The sequence below is a fragment of the Malania oleifera genome, chromosome 10 (genome assembly GCF_029873635.1).
Source record: "Malania oleifera isolate guangnan ecotype guangnan chromosome 10, ASM2987363v1, whole genome shotgun sequence".
NCBI lineage: Eukaryota > Viridiplantae > Streptophyta > Magnoliopsida > Santalales > Ximeniaceae > Malania > Malania oleifera.
Window position 1 is genome coordinate 25,840,385 of NC_080426.1, and position 23,523 is coordinate 25,863,907.

General features: G+C 34.6%; 1 protein-coding gene across 1 annotated transcript; it reads right to left on the reverse strand.

Annotated features, from left to right (window-relative positions):
- Window positions 1-10,208: 10,208 nt before the first annotated feature.
- On the reverse strand, window positions 10,209-13,318 carry LOC131167127 (subtilisin-like protease SBT1.5). Its single transcript, XM_058125952.1, has one exon. The coding sequence runs from the start codon at window positions 12,959-12,961 to the stop codon at window positions 10,577-10,579; it is 2,385 nt and encodes a 794-aa protein (XP_057981935.1). The 5' UTR covers window positions 12,962-13,318; the 3' UTR covers window positions 10,209-10,576.
- Between the last annotated feature and the right edge of the window lie 10,205 nt (window positions 13,319-23,523).

Below are 23,523 nucleotides of genomic sequence, written 5' to 3' on the forward strand. Positions count from 1 at the left end.
TTTTTTTTTTCTTCACTATTATTATTATTAATTATTTTCCTATTTTGATATAAGTAATTTATTATTATTACTATTATTTATTATTATTATTATTATTATTATTATTTACTTTCTTATAATCATTTTTATTTATTATTATTTATTACCAGTAGTATTATTAGTATTACTTTACTATTATTATTTTGGATATATTTATTATTATTATTATTATTATTATTATTATTGTCACTTTTATTATTATTATTTATTTATTGTCATTATTTTTAGTATTTCTTTTACTATTACTATTAGTATTATTATTATTATTATTATTAGTATTATTATTATTATTTTACTAATAGTATCTTTCTTTTTTTTTTTACTACAACTATTTATTATTATTTATTATTAGTAGTATTATTATTACTATTATTATTATAACCTTATTGATTTTATTATTATTATTATCCTTATATTATTATTATAATTATTATTATTATTACTATTTTCATTATTACCATAATAGTAAAAGCAGAAAAAGAAAAGAAAAAGAAAAATAAGATCAAAAAGGAAGTTTTTTTTTTAGGATTTTCAGAATTTTTTTTATATAAGGGGTACAGCCAAGGCAAAGGGCAGGTGCACAGCAAGGGGGCGTGCGGAGCTAAGAAAACTACAAAGAAAAAAAGCCTAATCTTTTCTAGCCGGATTTCTGTCCAAGCGGCAACAGCCGCTGCATCTCAGTCTCCCTCTTCTTCCCCTGCTCTCACCCTCTCCTTCACTCTTTTCTCCATTCTCGTTCCAGCCTTCCAACTCCGGCCACAGCACCGCAGACCACCATCTGTCAACTCCAGCACAGAAGCAGCCGAAGACCCCCTCTGTCACAACTCTCCACATCCTGTAACCCAGCACGGCGTCACCGTCGCCGTCACTCCCACCAGCCACCGCAAGCACCAATAGCAGCCACCAACCCCAGTTCTCCGGCGGTATCCCCCCTTTGCAAGTACCTCCACTGATTTTTTTCTTTTTATTGCCAAGGTAAGATTTCATTTGTAATATTTAAACGTAATAATTTCTGCAATAGTCAAGTGTGTAATATGTATTCTCAAGTTTCGAGTTGTTATCTTGTTGTGGCTCTTATTTGTAAGATATACTTTTTTATTATTTTATTCATGCTTATATTGTATGTTAACTTTATATTATATTATTAGTATTTTAGAATTTTGGTCATGTTATATATAATGTTAGGATTTTTAGTAGATTAGTTGTAGTATATGTGGTATTTTAGAACTATAATTGTATGTGTATTTAGTATTCTAGAATGTTAGTCATATTAGGTATTTAACAACTTAAGATTTATAAGTAACATCATACATCTAATTTAGTATTTTAGGTAAATTTTAATATAGCGTCTTAAGTAATACTATATATTTATTATTATTATGATACTTTTAGTATGTTAATATATAAGGTATTATTCATTATGGTAAGTTTAGTATTTTAGGTAATATAATATATTTGGTGTTTTGGTATCATGCTATCATATTATATGTTTAGTATATATAGTGTTATAGTAATTTGTTACGTATTATAGTTTTTGTGGATATTTATTATTATTATTATTATTATTATTATTATTATTATGGTATGTTTGAGTATTTTGTTTATAAAGTACATGTATTATTTTAATATTATGGTATGTTCATTATCTTAGTCTATATTATATATTTTATTCTACTATTATTGGTATGTTGGATATTTTAGCTCGTGTTATATATTTAGTCTTATAGTATGGTGGTATATTTAGAATCTTAGCAAATATCATATATTTATATCTAGTATTTTGTATTGTGATAGTTTTAGTATTTTGGCTTATATTATATATGTTGATTAGTATGTATTGTGGTATCCTAATATTCTAGTTTATTACTATGTTTTTTTTTATCTTTATTATTATGTTTCAATTATTATATCTATTATCCAAAACCTCCCAAACTAGTATTTTCATACTTAGGAAAACCCATAAGATTTATAAAATTTGGGAATGTATTTTATAAAGTATTTTTGATTTTTAATCCCTATGATCTTAATGCTAGGGTATTAGCCTTCGCGTTTTATGTACCTTTAGTTCTGAGGGAATATATATATAGTAAATATATTTTTGTATTATTTTATTCATTTATACCACATGTATATTCATAAATTTACTAGAGGAGTAATTTTAAAGACTTACTAGATTGACTTAGGGATAATTCCAAATTAATTAGGTACCGTTCGTAAGAATGGGTGCGTAGGGGGTGCTCGTACCTTCCCCTCGCGTAACCGAACTCCTGAATCCAACTCTGGTAACATAGACCCATTCTACCCTTAACGGGGTAGTAATCATGTGTTCTAACCACACTAAAAGGTTAATGGCGGCTCCAACATTCCTTGTTTTCCCTGAATATTTAAAATTGATTCTTATTTCGCTGCACGGGGCACACGCGCGTCGGGACGTCGCGACACTCCCAAAAGAGAGACGAATTCCATTCAAAGGAAAGTAGTTGGAACTCACAAGTGAGGAGGAGATTGTTGAGAATTCCACTTGTGAGTTTGTGTAATGACTCGAAAAAATTAATTAATAAAAATAATAAAAAAGAGAAAAAGGAAAGAAAAAGAAATATTTCAATGGGTATCAGCAAGGAATCGTCGACGAACCAATTGATCTCGTCGACGAGCGTTTAGTAACGATTCGAAAAATAATAGTATTTAAATAATAAAGAGAGAGGGAAATGGAATCAGTAACAGAAGGAGGCAATTGACTTCGTCGACGAACGCGAACGACATTGCATTTTAAAGGTGATAATTTCAAGAAATTTCCCCAGGCCTCATCAACGAACACAGGGGTTTCCTCAACGAGGGTTTTTCAGGACCTCGTCGATGAGGTCCCGTCTTCGTCGACGAGATACCGAGAAGGGTTTTTGGGACAGACTAAAATTCGTCGATGAAGGAGGAAGTTCGTCGACGAAATTATTGAAGGACTCATCGACGAGGTGATGTGGCTCGTCAACGAATCTCGCAGTATAAATAGTGCTTAAACTCAGTTTACGTAGAATTTCAGCGCCGCTCTCTTCTCTCTCTCTCTCTCTCCTACAGCCTCTCCCTCTTCTCTCTTTGATTTCGGCCCCTTCAGTCGCTGGATCAACGATCCGAGGTCGCAACGACGTTCCTGGCGAAGTTCTCTCCAAGTCTACTGGAGCAGATCGTCGGTGGAACAAAATTGGTAGTCATCCCAAATCCAGGGTAAGGTCTTTTATTCGAAATTTGAGTTCCCAACAGTTGTAAGAAAAGTAATAGACGTAGAAATAGTAATGCTTTATTCTGAGATTTATGATTTTCAGGGTATTGAGTGGAGAACCCTGCGGGTGTTGGACCTGATATAGTAGGGGATTTTAGCAGGAAACAAGCAAGGGAAATATGCTATGCTAAGTTATTTTAATATATTTTCAATATAAAATTATAAATGTTCCACCAGAGTATTGTTTACAGTAGAGATTTATACAATTTATCAAATATGATTAATATGTTTTAAAATTACTGTGTGGCTTGAAAATATAGATATAGTACAAAAACATGCTTTACAGTATTTTTTTTAGAGATGTGTTTTACTGAATATAAAGACAGTAAATATATTTTACAGCAATTACAGAAATACCATGATTATATAGTTTTACAGTACCATGATATACAGATTTACAGTTAATTACAGAAACACAGTTGATATAGATATAGTTTGTTACAGCGTCATGGTTTATACAGTTATTACAGAATTATAGTAAAACAGATAGTTGTGTATAAAGATGTATTATATAATATCAGACCTTGTTGGACCATACAGTTTATAGAGCACGGTATCGTAGTTACATACAGTTTATAGAGTGCAACCACCTATTCAGATAATACGTGGTATAAAGGTCGATCGCATAGAACCCACGAGTGAACAGGCTCCCCATCAGATATGGGTTGAGGAGGGCTGATCAAACTATGGAGTATAGTGATTTATTCTTGGTTGGCCAGTTAGGGTAAATCCCGCGTACGGGCCGCACAACCCTGTCATGAAGGGTCAAATCATGACACACAGTTATCCACTGGGAAGTTTACAGTTATTACTATGTTTATACAGGTTTACAGAAACGGAATATATATATATATATATATATATATATATATTAGTAGTATTTTGAGTAGAAACCTAAGTATAGAAATGTTAAGCAACAGGTAAAAGATGAAGATTTATATTACTGGTTTTGTACTTTACAGATTCAGTGATACATGACTATATAGTAATAGATTTTCACGGTATTGTAACTCATTTGCCGCACACTAGCAATAGAATATTTCGTCTTACTGAGCGTTGGCTCATCCCAATTACTTTAACATTTTTCAGGTGATTTAAGTATGCGAGCAGATCACGCTCGCAGATAGAGGGGCCTCGGTATTGCCCTGACAGCACTGTGAGTATTTTTGGGAGTATTTTTGTATAGCTCTAACTAGTTGAGGGTATTCTGGAAAACAGACATATATGTATATTTTGAGAAACACTTTAGCACTCTAGTATTGTATATAACTACGTATTGTTATGTTTATTTGATTTCTACTTCTTGTTGCTTAGGTTGATGATTGGGTTTAGTTCAATATGGTATTAGAGCATTTTAAATGTTATAGTATAAAAAAAATCCCAAGTTAAATGGCAGGTTGTTACACGTTCTACCTTGGCTCGTCGACGAGGGCACATGTCTCGTCGACGAGGAGTTACCGAGAGAGATTTTCATATTACTAAAATTCGTCGATGAGTTTCCATTTTCGTCCATGAACGGTGTGCTTGGACTCATCGACGAGTCCACATGTCTCGTCAACAAATCTCTGCCTATAAATAGCGAATCCTTTCATTTTCAGCAAGGATTTTCTACATGTATCCTCTCTCTCTCTCTCTATAGAAAAACGGTCCTCTCACCTTCTCTCTAGGTTTTTGACCCTATTTCTCCTCGATTCAACAATCGAAAGCTACCATGAGACTCTTGGGAAGATTCTCTACAACATAAGTGGAGCAAAATTTCGTTTTGAGAAGTTTGGGAAACATCCTAAAATCAGGGTAAGTGAGATAATTTAAGGTTTTATTATTATTTTGAGATATATGGAACCTAGGATGTATTAAATGGGTATTTTTTTTTAGATTTGAGAAAGTTGAGATTTTTGGAATACATGGTCTCGTTTTGTTTGGTTTAGGTAGGAATCCCGAGGAGCAGGTAAAGGGAAATATTTTATAACAACATTTTTATTAATTTTAAACTAGCTAATTTTGGGTATAAATTCTACATATTTAGGTATAATTTTCTAAATATCCAGGTATTGAAAATACTGTTTTTGAATATATAGTATATTGGGAAAAATATTGTGGCATGAAAATAGTTTTGAAAATTAAATGGTTGCGAGTACTGTGGAATAATGAATTATTGTGATTTTGAATACTATTTGGGCTACGATTTCTGCTTGGTTGGAAATACTGGCTGGTTGTGGATACTGTTCGATTGTGTATACTGTGGTAGATGTGTGGATGTGTTTGAGTGATTGGATTTGCTTTTGATTTGTGTCGTGGTTCATGTGAATTGCGATATAATGTTGGCAGTGGTATAAGGAGGTCGTTATATGGACGTTTATATTAGGGGGTAAAACATTGGCAATGGTATGAAGAATTTGTTTTACCTATTTACCATGAACAGGGTGGTATGTGTTGTAATCTGTATATATGATAGTCTTGTGTGGACTAGTCCTATATGGACGTGTATGTTGTGTGTATTGGAGTCTTGTGTGGACATTACATTCTATGTGGATATGGACCCTATGTGGGTGAGAATGGATAATGTGTATATCCTTTGTGGAATGATTATGATATGTGGAACTTTGTGAAATGGTTATTATTGGTTGCGGGTGACTTTAAGTACTTAAATATTTTTGGTAGAGTAAAATTCTCCACCCAAGGGCTTGTTGAGGAAAGCGAGTATTCTGATAATTATTTGTGGATACCAAAGTAGAGGGAAACCACTTGTATGGGTGGGTGACCTTCCCTATTCTCGGAGACTTTACCTGGATACATAACCCGAGAACTTACTGAGGAAGGTGAGTGCCCTAGTGTTAGCACTAGAGTAGAGGGAATCTACTTGTATGAACAGGTAGACTTCCTTATTATTGGGAATTATTAGTAAAAATAATTATGTAAATGCGAATGTGAATGGGCGACATAGAAGTTGACGATGGTGTGTTATGAATGCGTTCATTTGGCTGCTATGGATAGTAGAATACAACTGTATGTATATTTTGAAATTGTATATTAAACACTTCAATTACACATTGTTGTAACTTATTGCTTCCTTACTGAGGGGTGTCTCACCCCATCGATTTATCAATCTTTTCAAGTCTTCCAAGTGATCGAGTTTAGATAGCTCCAGGGTGGGGTTAATGTTGTGAGTGGTTACCATAACGGTTATGTGTATAGTTTTATGTTTAATTATTCTGGTCATGTAATATGGATAATGAGATTGTATTTTATGGGTTCGTATATGTAAATATAGAACTTTGACATTATGTTTGAGGTTATTTAATTATTTCTGCTACGTGAATAGTATCAGATACGCGTGTTTGGTCTCTTAACACTCCAAGCCCCACGTGGCGGGTCCGGGGCGTTATATTTTGTCCCACATTGAAAAAATTGAGTGGATAATGGGTGCTTATATATATGATTGGGTCCAAAACCTAATAGACTTAAACTTTTGGGTCAAGTTGGTGCTCCCCATGTGTATCAAGTCCACTCATGACTCCTCTGGACCTAACAGTTGCCACTTAAAACAATCCATAACAAAAGAAATGCTAGAAGGACGGGGTTGCTTGGTTTGGGCATGTTAACAAATAGATAGTGTCCACTGCCCTACTCCTTCTCATTAACTTTTTTATTTTGTGATAAGCATAATTTAACACATAGTAAACTAAGCATTTCATCAAACAACTCGTAGGCAGCATATTTTTTTTCCTTATGATTTCACACTTAAAATAGGGGGAAAAATTGAAACTATTTTGAGATATTCAATGACTTTTTTTTTTCCTTATGATTTCATACTTAAAATGGGAAAAAAATTGAAACAATAGAGAGCGAGATAAGGATTATGAACAAAGCAATCTTCATGTCTAATGAGGTTTTTGTTAATTAATTTTCCATCTAATTCATCATTTCAATGAGTACTAGGCAACTTGATTCAGCATACAGTGAGTTAAGCATTTCAACAAACAGGTGGTAGGCAACATATATTAACACTTTCAATGGCCTTTTTAATCTTATGATTTCATACTCAAAATGGGGGAAATTTTGAAACAAGAGGGTGAAAGATAAGGATAGACATGAGAAAGCTTCCTGTGGGGAAAAAAAAATTTGAAACAAACTGCCCAAATTGACTTGCAAGAAAAATTTGCGAGGGAAAATAAATTTGGTGGCTGGCGCTGCCAGAGATTTTCTTCTAGGTTGGAGATTATGTGGTTGCCGGAGATTTTCTGAAAATAACGCTCAAAACATTGCACATAGAATATATGCAACGAAGAAAAAATTTGGTGGCTGCTGGAGATTTTCTTCTGCATTGGAGATTTTGGCGGTTGCTGGAAATTTTATTTTGCGTTGGAAATTTTGGTGGCTGCCGGAGATTTTTTTAAGATGAAATTGAAAACAGAGAAGAATATATGTTGGAGTACCAGCTTGTCGTAAAAATTGCCGAAAATTCATCATTGAGATCCCTTCAATTTTGGACGAAATATCATAGATTGAAAATTTGAAATCTCTGGCAATTGTTGTTTCCAAAAATGAACCTGCCATTGAAGATTTGAAATCTTTCAAAATTGACGTTGCGCCGCAAGAACAATTAACGACGTTGGCTTCCATCATCAACGTGATTCGTTTTTCCAGCATGAGCCACGCGTCATATGCATCCAGCCGACCGGCATAGGGCCACATTGGAGGAACGGATATAATTTCCCCGCCAGAAATCAGAAAATATAATATACTGTCGATTTATTTTTTAAAATGAACATTTTGTACGAGTACTATCATATTTGCCCATTAACACATAAAAATATATATAAACGTTTTTTTTTTTTGAAAACCATGGTGTCTAAAATCGACACTCGATTAATCTATTAGAATAACGGGTTCATCCTCCTAACTTTTTCTATTTACCTATCAAAGTATTATTTTAAATGAAAAGCCATAACTTTTCGAAACTTAAATTGTGATCAATTAATTAAAAAAACTTTGAATTTACCTTTTGAGCGGCCCTTTAATATTAGAAACAAAGGAAGTTTTGTATTTTAATAATAATATTAATAATATTTGGACATACACATAAATTACATAATAAACACTCTAATAGGATTAAACTTGTAAAAATTATATACATATCTCACAAAGAAGATTAAAATATAATACGAATTAATTCATGATGTTAGCAGGTTGGTGAAGTTAAATTTTGTGTGAAAGGAGTGATACACTTGTTGAGGAACAATTATGGAGTTCATTTGAATTCAAAACTTATCATTTGAGCAATTGTATGCTTATAGTTCCCTATTCATGTTCTAAGTAAGTAATTTTTGCATACTAGATTTGGTTGCATTGTTTTTAAATCATTATAGAAACATTTTTTAAGATGGTATTAAAGAAAATCTTTAGAGAATGTGATTTTATTAGTTTGCTTGGTTGGGAAAACATACTCCTAACTTTTTGACACATTTATTGTGGCCATGTGGGAGTAAATATTTTTATTAACATGATATAATTATTAATTCTTTTTTTCTTGATTCATTAAAAGACTTATCAAGCTAAAACTGCACAATAAGAGTTGCCTTTTTTTCTCTTTCCAAAGTCATTATCCTTTTAGAAAGTATAAATTTGAGACCTCCAATTACATATAAGTGACTAATTCACCAAACAAGGAGATGTGTTTGCTTCAATACTTTTTCAGCATTGTAATCTTCAATTAATCCTTCAATCATAGGAAGGTTGTTTACCCATCACTTCACTTCTTACCAAATAATTTATATACTATCATGCCCTTTATTAACATGGACATAATACTACTAACAACTAATACATGAGAGGAGTTTTTAATCAAATTAATAAAAGTTTAAAAAATATTTGCAAAAGATGTTAATTAATCAAGTTCTAACTTTCTTGCTAGAATGAGTGCACAAATAAAGGACACAATAACTGCTCCGGAAGCTGAAGTTTTTCTCACTTCAAAGACAATAGGAGTTTATCATGTTTTAGTTTTACTCTTTTGTTGTTTATATTTTAATTGCACTAAAAAAATGTACATCACAAAAAAAAAAAAAAGTTGCATTTTAATTTGGCTCCCTCTTGGACATAGAAGAAATATAAAATTATGAGTATTTCAGCTTACCAATGTAATAGATCCTAAGGCACCAAACTTATATATTGGAGAGGTGAGTGATGATAGAAGGACCAAAGGGTCAAATAATGCATGAAAAATAAAGTATAATGGTGAAAATTAGGATTGTTAAAAAATAATGTACAAAATAAAATTCATAATTATTTGAAAGTTTTCCATGTTGGATAAGATCTATCATCATTTATGCATATCTAAATTTATTTGAATACTCTTAAGGGCTCGTCCAAGATATTATTATGAATAAAGGGCATTTGGTGGCTACTGTCATCGAACTATATTAACAACTATTGACATACTTCTCAGTACCCGTTTTATCCTAAATATGAACTGCATAGCGAGAGATTCATGGACCTTTGTCACAGTTTTGATTTATTTGGTTTGTTGATATTGATTCTTCCCTCGTCTTGGTCATTTATTGACCGTGTAACTAAAATACAAATAATGTTTTAAGAGACATTTCATTGATTAAAGATTGGGGTGTCCTCGCTCTTGAATTTAAATCCCATGCAAAGGCGAGGAGAAAGAATATTAAAAATCTTAGGTTCAATCATGATAAGGATAGAAGGAAAATATTACAAGGGAGAATCTATTATATTCCGCAGTGTAGGGTAAAAGTAGATATGAGTTTTTAATCAACCAAAACAAACGAGTAGAGACTAGAGAGTGACCCAAACATACCCATAAACGTGCGCTTACATGCACTTCAAAAGGTGAATTAAGCCAAGTAGGATGCTCTTGCAGACTCCCCAATGACAAAAATAGAGTCCTATAATGAATTTCTCGCCAAAAAAATAGAAAGATTTTAACTGTTTTTCTGTAAAACCTTATAAATAAATAAACAAAGAAAGCAGAGAACCTAAATGGGAAAGAAAAGATATCTTTCCATTCTGCTGGCGTCTTTCGCTTTCTCAGCGCACAACATTTCTACAAACATTCCTCACATTACATCTTCCTCACAATACTAGAGTAGATCAACACTTTCCTTCACTTCACTCTGCACCACAATCCCATCTCCATCAGCTTTTCTGAAACTCATGAAAACGCCATTCCCCACCGCATTTATATAGCACGGGCGTAATTACCAAACCTAATACCCAAAACCTCAAAACACAAGCGATTTACATAGGTTGTTGCATAGTCACAACTATGGGGCTCGTCACAACGTGCTTCCCGTCTTCCCATACCATAGAACCACTCGTCGTAGTGGAGAATCCCGGGGAGAGTTCGAGCGCCTCTGCCTCAACCCTCACTAGGAAATTGAGCTTCTGACCCAATCTCCTGAACGCCAGTTTCTCCGGCAGCACCGTCACCACTGTCCCTTTAGGCGGCCTCACCGATGCTCGATACACCGATTTGGGTTCCCCCACATTCGTCACCGTTCGGATGAAGTGGGTCGACATCTTCCGCCTTCCGTATTGTTGGAAGACGGTGGCGAAAGATGGATAGTTCAAGTTTCCGGCATGGCCAGCCTTTCGAGCTCCCCGGCAATCGACGTTCTTCCTTCTCGTGACGGCTTCGATGTTCTTCATTGTGTAATTTGAGTTGCAGAGGAAGTCTACATAGTCGTAAGAACTCAGGTCGTAAACTAGCCCAGGGTTCTTGGCGTTCTGGGGGTGAACATGCCCTGCTCCGAAGTCCATCACGGTTGATGCATTTCCGGTGGATTCATCCAGCATTGTTTCGCCCCGGTTATCCAGTGTATATGCAGTGGTCATCAACGCCGATCGGATCGCCGCGGGGCTCCATTCGGGGTGAGCCGCTTTTAACAGGGCGGCGACGCCCGAAACATGGGGACAAGCCATTGAAGTTCCCGAGAGAATGTTGAACTCTGTTCTGCGCGTGTCGTCGGGAATTCCCGACGGCCCAACTTTGTCCGGCCAGGCCGCCAGTATGTTCAGCCCGGGAGCAATTATGTCTGGCTTCAAAATGTCCGACGACTCTGGATTGGGACCCCGGGAAGAGAACGAGGTCACGACAGGGGCACGGACACCGAGTATTGTCCCCCGGAAAATTATAGTAGCCGTCGGCGATTTCTGGGATTTCTTGGCCGCCGCCATATAGTGCCGTATGTGATCACCAGCGGATGCGCCAACGGCAGTTGCAGGCAAGGTAAAGCAGTCGGCGAGCAAGCTTTCTCCGTCGAACACTCCATTAGCTAATATCATACCAATTCCACCGGCTTTTCTCACCACCTCCCCCTTCGCAGCTCTTGAATTGCTGCCTCTCTCGCAGAATACTATCTTTCCTTTTACTGAATTGGGCTCCAGAGAATCCTCCGTGCACAGAGATGATCCTGTAAACCCAGCATTTCCTACATCGCCGGCGTAAACTAGCGGGTACAGGTGATCCGGTGACAACCCAGTACCGCTGGATAAGCTCACGCCGATCAAGATTTTGCCGTTGCCGAGTTTAACATCAGCCGGGAAATCACGATCGATGGTGCCGGCGCCAACGGTTGTTATCCACGGCGCGACGTTTGTGACGGTGAGGCCACCGGGACCGCCATTGCCGGCGGAAGCCGACACAAAAACGCCGGCGTCAGAAGCTCCGAAGGCAGCGATCGCGATTGTATCGACGAAGTATGGTACCACGCCGCTGCCGAGACTAAGCGAGATAACATCCACGCCATCAGATACGGCGGCGTCAAACGCTGCGAGAATGTCGGCATCGTAGCACCCTGCGGTCCAGCATACCTTATAGGCGGCAAGCCGAGCCTTGGGAGCCATTCCAGCTGCAACGCCGCGCGCGTAACCAAGCGTCGACGCCGGAAACACGTACCTTCCGGCGGCGATGGACGCGGTGTGCGTGCCGTGGCCGTCGGAGTCTCTCGGCGACCGGTACTCCTTCGTCTCGTTAAGCGGGCCGTTAGTGGCCTCGTACCCAGCACAGAAAAACCTAGCTCCGATCAACTTCTTGTTACAGGCGGTGGCCGGGAAATCTTGTCCGGCCACACATTCTCCCTTCCACTTGGCCGGCGCGGGGGCGAGGTCTCGATCATTGAAGCTCGGTCTCTCGGGCCAGATCCCCGAATCGATCACTCCAATCACTAGATCCGACCCGAAATCGGACTCCTTCAACAACGTCCCGGCTCTGTCAGTGGAGTTCAAGCCCAGGAAGTGAGGGGATCGAGTGGTGTGCAAATGGCGGACCTGCTCGGGGATGACGGCTACGATCCCGGAGAGAGTCTGAAGCTTCTCGGCCTCCGACGGCGAGAGCTTCGCAGAAAAGCCGTGGAAGACGGTTTCATAAGTGTGGATGATGCGACTGGTGTCACGGGAAGAGGAGGTGGACCCGGATGAGTTACCGGCGTGGGCGGAACCGGGGGAGAGGGATCTGAGAGAGGAGTCATACCAGTTCTTATGGGTGGGGAAAACAGAAGGTTTGGCGTCGCGATTAACCTGGACAATGAAGGTCTTGAGCGGGTCATCGGAAGCAGCAGAGAGCGAAAGTACAACGAAGCAGAGTAGAAGAACGGGGGCGGGAGCGGAAGAGGAGGGAGCCATTGGTGGCCGTGCTTGGTGCTTGGACCTTACTGGCTTCTTCTGTCGCCGACTTTAAAAGAGCGAAGGAGGGAGTGAGAAAGGAGAGGTGGAAGAGAGACTAGAGACGCGCGAGTGGGTGTGCTGATGCATGTAGTGATCCGGTACACAATGGAAGAGTGGAGGAGCGTGACGGGGAAAGAGGCGTGTGCGAGTGGGGATGAGAATGAAGAAAACTGTTTGTTGTCGTTGTTGGTGATGCAAGTAGAATGGCTGCTTTTGGTTGAGCCTTTTTGTTCTTTCTTTAAAAAAACAAAATGTATATATATAGAAATTTTTTAGTTTTGAATTTTTGAGAGGCGATAAGGGATTGGGGTTAGCGTTGAGTGTGAGTCAGGTGCAGAAGTAGATTTATACCATCAGATTATGTGAAGTCTCTTGTGATGTGACTGTCCCATTCACGGGAAATAACTATTGACCCATTATAATTATTTTAAACTATATACACATATTTAAAAAATAAATATTTTTTGTGGCATTTTGTTTTGGAAATTTGAGAAGTTGATAATTTATGGTATATCACTTTATTGCATTAAACTAAAAATTAATGTGGTAATGAAGAATTCATGCTGACTAGTTAATAAACTTTTATTTAATCATGTGTGATCAATTCTTTCATTAATTTCTTTTCCTTAATTTTCGTTTTCAATAATCATTATGCTTCCCCAATTAATTTCTTTCTCTTTGTTGAATTCTTTTTATTTTTTATTTTAGCTAAGTTTGATTCCCATTTTTAACTCATTTATAAAACCGTTTTAGTTGAAATTCAAAAGCAACATTTCATTATGTCACTACCATGACGAGTTGAAATTCAAAAACAGTATTCCATAATGAGTACCAACATTCATTAATTTTGCCAACCCAAAATTAATTCTCTTATATATATTTTGACGTTGCAAAATTCAATAGGAAATATTACATTATGATGGTGTGTGAGTGAATAAGAAGCAAATTGAAATGCTTCTTTATATAGGTTGAATCTTTATTATTGCTGTTACTATTATTATTGGTTATTTTATTTCATTAAAAGTTTACATAAAAGTCTCAAATTCTAATCATTAAAATATTTTTATGAAACTCTTAAATTCTCAAATGTATATGAAAAGTTCATCATAATGGAACATTATACCGATTCATGATTGGGAATCTTATATTTATAATTTAATTAAAACAAAATAGATGGAGGTTTAAAAGGAGAATATTCCTTACAAATATTTGGAAGCATGAATTTTGGGTTTTATATTTAGATTTATCTAGGTTTCGTCCTAGCATAACAAAAAATCATGTTGAATTTCCTTCAAATTCAAATAAATTTAAATTCCAACCCCTAAATTGATGCTCCCAAAATTATTTTGAATTCCTATAAAATAAAATAAAAATAAAAAATGGCAATATCATATTAATATTTTTTAAAATAATAATACATAAATAAAATTATAACTCAAAAATGGGAATGCACTATTAAACCTAAATTCGGGTTATCCACTAAAAACTACATTAGAACAGTTTATGAATGTCTCCACGGTGGACTTGATTTTACCAAAGATGATGGGAATGTCAACTCCCAACCATTTATGTGTTGGAGAGATCGTTTTTTATTTTGTGCCAAACAATTTATATAGTATAGGTTGAAACAAGTGAAACCAAGGGGCATTACTTACGCCTCGAACCCCTCGTGGGTTCGGGGTGCTACTTTAGTGACATTTGTGTACCTGATACCATAATCATTAAACATAGATGCAGCGAAAGTAATGAAACATTCACCAAACATACATTACCAGAGTTCTAAGTCATTTCATATATATAAGTTCCCAAACATCTATATTACAATCTGACCAAAAATGAACAACTAGTTTGGTCCATACAACCATTATACCAGTCCAAAGGCTTACAACATAATTTACATACACCTAAGTTGTAATACCCCAACCCCGAAGGATATAAGATATTTACTTTTTACCATTGATTTACAGTGGAAGTAAACAAACTCAATTATTATTAAACCAAAGTGCTAATTAACCGTATTACAATCATTTATTTCAAAAGAAGAAAAATTACACAAGCATAATCATCTGACATCATACTAATATTTTTAATCAAACTTTTTTTTCTATTCCCACCTGCATGATTGCTATGTCTGATTTCCGATATGTCATTCAGAGTTATCTGAAATGTAAAATATGATTGGGGTGAGACGACGCTCAGTAAGTAAATAAGATTATTATTAGTGTGTGGTCAAAATGAACTTTTATAATTTCGTAAAACAATATTTAATACTATAACTTCAAAACTACTTCTAAAATAAATGTAAATTTAAAAATTCCTGCATAAAACTTTTACCATCAACTATAGCAGTAAAATTTAATGACCATATACTATGATTGTTAAATTAAACTTTTAACTTTAAAACTATAAAAATATTTAATTATATACACATATATACTTTTTCCTTATACGTTTCCTTTAGATCATCATTTAGGCACAAGAATGACCATATTCATATAAACATATACTTTTCTTTCAAATCATCAATAACTCTATGCACGTAATTAAATATGTATAAACATATATTATAAAAGTCACCCTTATACCTATTGGTCGTAAGTCATGTTGACCCCACATGACTGTGTTGTACGGTCTGAAGACTAAATTTAGCTGGCTAGCCGGCTAAACTAAATCAACCTACATAATCATTAAGTTAGATTTTCCTAATTAAGTTTTGATTCGAAGCCAGATGTGCACTCAGGAGAAATTCACTACCATACATAACCACCCTGTAAATAGTGTGGGTGCACTCTGATCTGTTTAAATTTTAAACTACAGTACTGAGCATTCGTAATTTCTGTATCGTCTAAGTCATAAGGGATTTTGAAAACATCTTATTATGTAATTTATACAATTAAAATAGTATCATGAAAATCTTATTTTTATTCATATTTTTGTTAAATACGTAACGTAAAAATAAAGTCATGTCATCTTTACTTATATTTTCATAAAATATGTAACGTAAAAATAAATTTATGTCACACGATTTTCGTGTTAAAAATATTTTCTTAAATAGAAATTAATGCTGTAAAGTATCTGAGGGATTTAGAATATTTTTTAACTCAAAAATAAATGTAAGTAGCCCCCACGGGCATGACACGGTGGAAAGGTATCAGCACGTAAGAAGGAGCTTCAGGGGTTTAATTTCAGGTAGATACACTCACGGAACCAGCGGTACCTGTGGATGATGAGAATTTACTTTATAAGCCAGTGGGGACCGTGGATAGTGAGAGTTCGCTCTATGAGCCAGCGGGGATCGTGGATGGTAGGAGTTCTCTGTGAACCAGTAGGGACCGTGAATGGTAATGGAGATGTGTCCTTAGGGTCGGGTTGGCCGAACGTCAAACTGATACATGGAAGCCGTGTTCGCATTCCGGACTTCACCCTATCAGTGAAACTTAGGGAGAGGACGCTAATCCGTAGGTTTGGTGCCGCACTAGGGGGTCCGAAGGATTTGTTGGTGACTGGAGTTCCCATGTAATAAAAATAAATAAATAAATAAATAAATGCAAGTATATTAAAGATAAAACTGGTATAATTAAATATGCGTAAAAAAAAACTCAGGGGAATTTTATGAACTAACTAACATAATCGAAATTTACTTATAAATAAATTCGGGTATAAATTTTAAATAAAAATATAACATAATCAAATTTACTTACCTCTTACTTAATCTTTTGATATGATCACAATGAATATCTAAAAAAAAAAAAAAAAATTGGAAAAAGTGGGTGAGTGAGAATTTTAATTATAACAAAAATTCTCCATTCACCACTAATTCTTTCACTCACTAATCCTTCTTTTTCTTTGAAAATTTTTTGTAAAAAATGAAGGTTGAGAGTTTCCTATTTATTAGAAATTTTTTGGGAAGAAAATATAATTTGTAAAAGCGTGGGGAGAATGGTGAAATTATAATTTTTTTAAAATAAAGGAATGTGCATGAGATGAGTTAGGTATGAGATACAGATGAAGATTATGTGGGAAAATGGGAGTGTTTGCCGACACTCTCATTTAATTAATTTTAAATTAATTTACTTAATTAATTAAATTATTTTCATATAAATAATTTTTTCAAAAAATGTCTATTTTTCTACATATAGCAGCCAACCCAGTGTTTCATAAGAAAACAAAACACACTAAAATTGATTGTCATTTGGTTAGGGAGAAAATCCAAGCTGAAATACTACATACTCTTCATGTGAATTCAAAGCATCCATTAGCATATTTCTTTACTAAGGCTTTAGAATCACCACAGTTTATATTTTTCCTTTCCAAGATGGGAGTGATAAACATATACACTCTATCTTAAGGGGGAGTGTTGGATATGTGAAGTTAGCTATATTAGTTAATTGATTATGAAGTTAGCTTGTTAGTTAAGAAGTTATTTCATTTTATTCCTTGCATACAAAAGCTCAGTTTACAGTTATTGTGTACTATTGAATTTTCATCAAGAATGGAGAGCATATTTCTCCTTTTTTGCAGCTTCTTTCTCTTCCTTCTACATGATTGATCTCAGTTTATTTTCTCACATAGTGAATAATGAAAAAAATTAGAGCAAATACACTTAATTTCAAATATTCAATTTTTAATTTTTGATTATTTTTTTTTTATATATAGGAACTTCAGTCACCAATGAGCCATTCGAACCTCCTAATGCAGCATAAAACTTACGGCTCAACATCTTCCGCCCTCAAGTCTCGCTGATTAGGATAAAGTTCATATGCGGACATGACTTCTGTGAATTAGTTGGACGTTCGGTCAACCTGATTCATTTTTATAATACCCATGAAATGACATAACAATGAATATAAATTCACCCACAATCTTTATTAAAAAAAAAACATGACATTTTTTAACAAAAAAATTATATACTTTTGAACGTTTTTTAAGAGAAATTAAATAATTATTTCCCTAAAAGCGCAAATTCTATTATTGGAAATGAATTCCAATAATTTTTGTTTCATCATTTTTTGCTTTCGCTTTTGATTAACTAGAAATTGACACTCATCTTTTACAGAATTGGAACTTAAGAAGTCAAATATAAAATTATAGAAAGTTTAATCAATTTAAAAACCATAAAATTAAGGTTAGGAAGCAAATTAATTGGTAGCACACAGATGATGAAGGTCGCCAGCTATTCATTATTATAATAATATTATTATTATTTTAATGAGAAGAAAAGGTGATGGGCGTGTGAAAATTGTAGTGTAGAAAATAGAAATTAGAAAGAGGAAAAGGAGCCCCCGTGAGGGAGTGATTAGAGAGGCATACCATATGGTCAAAAATTGAGGTCAGGATAATGGGAGAGGCCGTGCCTTTGCCAATTGCCGCCGTCTGTTATCCCTCCCCAGTCAGATCTATAAAATTATTTGATTATTTTATAAATATTACATATGGGATGGGCCCACGGGTTTGCATGGATTAGCTTTAACAGATTGCATTGGAACCGGGACAGGTCATAGATGAGTCGGAACTAAACGAGCTCTCGTTCGGATTGATCCGTTTATTAACGAGTGACTACTATTTAAACTCAAATTCGCTCATTTAATAAACAGATTATCAACAGGTCATCTATTTAAAAAATATAATTTATTTATTTAAAATTTTTAAATGTTTTATACAAAATGACATTTAAAAAAAAAACATTCCTTCATTTTATTTTTAAACGGATCATAAAGGCGGGTGACCCGGCCTAAACCCGTCTTACCTGTTTAATTAACGAGTTGAATCCAAATTGACTCCATTTATAAATGGGTCAACTTTTATTAAATTCAACCCCAATTTAAACGGATGGATCACGAGTCACTCGTCAGGTTTCGTTCCGCTCTATCACCCCTAATTTAGCTAATTAGCCTATAATTGCGAGCTTATTTGAGTTTTAGTAACTTTTTCAACTTTTAAAAGTCAACTTTTAAGTTTTCCATAAACTTTTAAAAATTAAAAACTTAACTTTTTATTCAACAAATTATTCGATTTTATTATAATTCTTGATTTCTTTTTCAAATATTATAAAATTATCTATGCATTAATTATACTTCCAAAAAATACATGTATTTTTTTAGTCATTTTAAATACCTTTCTCTTATATTTGGAGAGGTCTTCCCAACACAGTTAGACACTGTATAATTTTTTTTTTACTAAATACTCAAAATCAAAAAAAATTTATCATTACAACTTATTTTTTACTAAATATCTTTCGAATAATATCAAAAATTATTTTTTTATCAATTCATTTTTCGAAGAAGATTCTTTTGAAAAGTAATGAAGGAGCCAAACTGATTAGCCTTTGAAGGTCTCTCTATTACGGTGCTTGCTTAATTTAGCGTAGGGCATAGGTCCTAACTGCGAGTAGGGTTTAGGGAGGGGCGGTGGACTGGATGGGGTAGGGGCCCCTATTAAATGCGGGACAGTGGGAGCTAGCTAGCCACGCTTTTGGGGTCTCCTCTGGGCATGCATGCAGTGCAGGTGCAGGACAGTTGTTCTATAATTAATTGATTTAATTAGGCCATCTTCTTCGAATAATTATCATTATCGTTTTGGAACGGGGCAGAAGCTGGCAACCTTCATCCATCGCTGCAATCAAGCAATGCTTTTTTCTTTTATAATTTAATCCCGCTGATGAAGGGGTACTGTCGGGGTTGAAGGGGAACCTTCTTTACATTTCCCGTCACTCGGATCTCATTTCTCAGCCACACGCGTTTGAATCATTTGGGGCCTCTGCATGTGCACTTTTCCAAAATTAGACCCACTGATTATGCTATTTCTGTGCGTCTCCTAAGGCATGGCAATGATCCCCTGACGGCAACAATCGAGTGATGTATATGGTAGGTGTTGCTTGAACAAATTATAGTGGCTCATGCGAAATAAACCATTCGTCGTCAAATTATTTAGGAAATCGCATGAAGAGTTATCCATCCGGTCGCCTAGTTATCGAGCAAACATCGTGATAGGGCACACAATTACCAAGCATGAAATCAACTATAACAATTGGACTATTAGAAGTTAGAAACGGTTTCAATTTATGACTACTTTAAATACTTTGTGATTCGTACCTGTTTCAAGTTCGATTTGAGTAGGGTATACATATGCGATTAATTTTAGCAGTAATGGACCTTGAATGCATTGAACTCAATTTATGCAAGTGACAAACAACGATCACATCGACCTTTGTCCATTTTATCTCTTTTTTTTCTATCTTTTATTGCTTCTATTTTTCTAACTGTATCCTTTTCTCTCTCTTTTCTTATCTCTTTTAATATAATTTCAATCACCTCCCTCGTTTTCTTTCCTCCTCTTATGATTTTTATGACTTTCGCGACTCTCTCATTATCCCTATCATACGTACCTCTAATGAATGCAAACATAACAATTCTATTCACAACTATCTCAATCACATTATCGCTTCAAAAGGTGTTTGATTTTTTATTAAACACCTATATTAAAATCCCAATGATATGATTTTACTGATCTTTTATGTTCTTTTTTTGAGAATATAAATTTAATTTTATTATCCAAATCATCACCTAAATTCATACCTTTAATTTTAAATAGGTGTTTTCAACCGAACTCCGCTTTAGGTGTTTTTTATTCTTTGTAATTTTTAAAAATTGAAAAATAGTGTCTAGACTCTTTTATCGTCTTTAAGAATTTGGAATTCCAATAATGTATGAATTAGGATTTGTATGGATTTGAATAAAATGTAACACAAAATTGTATTGAATTTCATCATTTGCATACAAACCCAAATTCATATCTTAAAACATTAGGCATCCACAATTTTACCACAACTTGTGCTTGGGTTTGTCTATCTCTATATATACTTCTCCTCTTACGGTGCTTTATTTTTTATCGTTTGATTAGGATTAATCATTTTTAGTGTCGATAAATATAGTTGAAAAGTCTCCTCACATGTTCACATCTTGTTACGTAAAACCCCCAACAAAGTCAACAAATGAAAGAAAGAAAAACGAGATACCAAAGAACATACAACACAATTAAAACACATAAATTTATGAGATTAAACAATTAGCTTACATCTTCAGGTCACTGATTCTACTATTCAGCAATAATTACAAGCAAACCACTCTAATCCCTTAACCTCACCCTCCTCGTGGTTAACAGTGCAACACTCCAACTAAAACATTAAAATTTATATGAGAATTTGTGGCAACCTTTACAAAATTAAATAATTACATAAATATTTCTTTTAAAAAAATATTTCGTTTCAACGGTGCTAACCCCACTAGACCCTAGCCCGCCAACCAACTACGATGACCCTCGCAAAGGGGAGGTGCACCCCACTCTGAATTCCCCTTTTGTAGCTGTAGATAAATATCGCATTCAAAATACTATCATATTACACTCCATGTACTAGAAATCAAGTTCTACATACAAGATATTCGTGTACCTATTATCTAAATATGAGACATGCGGTGGACGGATCATACTATTGTTAGTACTATACTTGTGAGGAGTGGGATCTACTTTTCATACGTCTCACATTTAAATTAACAACAAGTGCATGAATAACATGGAGAGGGTGGTCCCTTATATAATTTTCCGTTAGTGTGTGTTTGTGTAGTAAAGATATGGTTGGTACAAGAAGACTAACCTACAAGAAGTGCCATGGTCTATTTAATTACATGATATAAGTCTGGTGTATCCCCTTGGTTTGGGTTAGTAGTAGTCAACTATACAATAATAAGATTTAGACGATCTTTAGTGTATTTCTTTTTTCTTGATATTTTGAATCATTAAAACGCCATTTATATAGATGTACGAAAAACATAGACAATATAATTATCATATCAAGTTTAGTTTAATACAATTCTATCTAATCAAATTACGTAAAATGTCTCAATCATCGATACTGGCCCCTTAAATATTATGCTCTTATTTCAATTCAAAAGTTGTATTAACTCAAATCGTAACTAAACTATGAGGGGAAAAAAGAGGAAAAAAAAAAAAAGTTTACCAGCTGAATAACTTTTGGAAAATCTTCAATTTTTGAATAATGAAAGGTTAAAAAGAACCTCGTGTATCATAAAGATACTAAAAAATATAAAATTTATGTTTTGAGGCGCATAATTTCTCTCTTTAAATATCTAATATTAAAAAAATGTATGAACAATTTGTCACATGTCTAACATCTAAAATACAGATATATGGAGGGAGAGGTTTCTTATATAATTTCTTATTAGAATGAGTTAGTGAGTAAAAATTTAATTAATTTTTAAATTAATTAATTAATAAAATATTCTCAATCATGAGAAGAAAAATTTCTATAGCATATCTCACATAATGAGATTTTAAACTTATTATATTGTTGTTGTTCGAGCTTTGGAAGTTTGATTTAATTTGAAAAGGACCAAAGCAGCATGCTCCACCTCCCTGTTCAATTCCCACAGTAAAAACTATTGATGAAGTAATAAAGCTTTTCCCAGGGTAAAAGGAGGTAAAAATAAAAAAAGAGAGTCAAGTAGAAGACCAAGTGGGGCCGCGGGGGAAAATGGCAGACATAAGAGAGACAAATTATATATATGCAAGAGTCAAAAGAGATATAAAAGTGTTAAGGGGCAGTTTATTGATTCAAAGTTATTCAACCTTTGGGATGTGATTAACTATTTAAAACATAATGTAACTTAATATTATTTTTACAATCATAAAATTTAAACTTAATTTGTGTATTAACTAGATATCTCTCTAAATAAGTATATTACTAAATTAATTAAAGAGACTTTTAGTTATCTTTTCTATTCTTCTATGTTCTTATAGTTTAAGCTCGTGGAATAGGAGGGCGGTATATACGCTAGCTGCATCCACCATGTGGTTTATATTAAAGGCGCCTAATTACGTCCACCGTACATGCATCACCTTCTTTCAATTATTATCATCCACACGATTTGTGAGTACTTTTGCTTAATTAATTAATTAAACCGTGTGGCGGAGTCTATTTGCATAAAATAATTAATTAAAAAATAGTGTAAATTAGTAAATCTAATGAAGGGAGGTTCTCCCTTGCATGCAGCCTGCAACTGTCAAATGCGCGTACAAACCCTTACCGATATTCTAGAGAATAATTAGGTCTACTTTTTTAAAGTAAAAATTATTTTATTATATTATGAAAAAATTAAAGTTTTAAAATTAATTAAAAAAAATTTTGACAGCTAGCTAGTTAGTGGGAAAATATAAAGAGCTGAGAAGTATAGAAATCATCGACAGCCGTCTCCACCATTTTTCTTTTTCATCTTAATTAATTCAGAGGCGAACACTACGCCTGAGGACGACGGGGGCGGTTCTTCTTACTCAGATTTTCTACCGGGATTTGTAGGATCTCTGCTCGTTTTTCATGATGGATTGAATTGGGAAAAATGCCGGCGCTTGAAACACGAAATGGCTTGAGATGCGTTGAGTTTCAATGCTCTGTTCTCTATAAAATATACAATTTCCCAAGGCAAATGCATGTAATGCAGCATATTTGT

Bases quoted from the DNA above. Each gene is read 5' to 3' on its own strand.
- LOC131167127 (XM_058125952.1), bottom strand. From the start codon at position 12,961: ATGGCTCCCTCCTCTTCCGCTCCCGCCCCCGTTCTTCTACTCTGCTTC.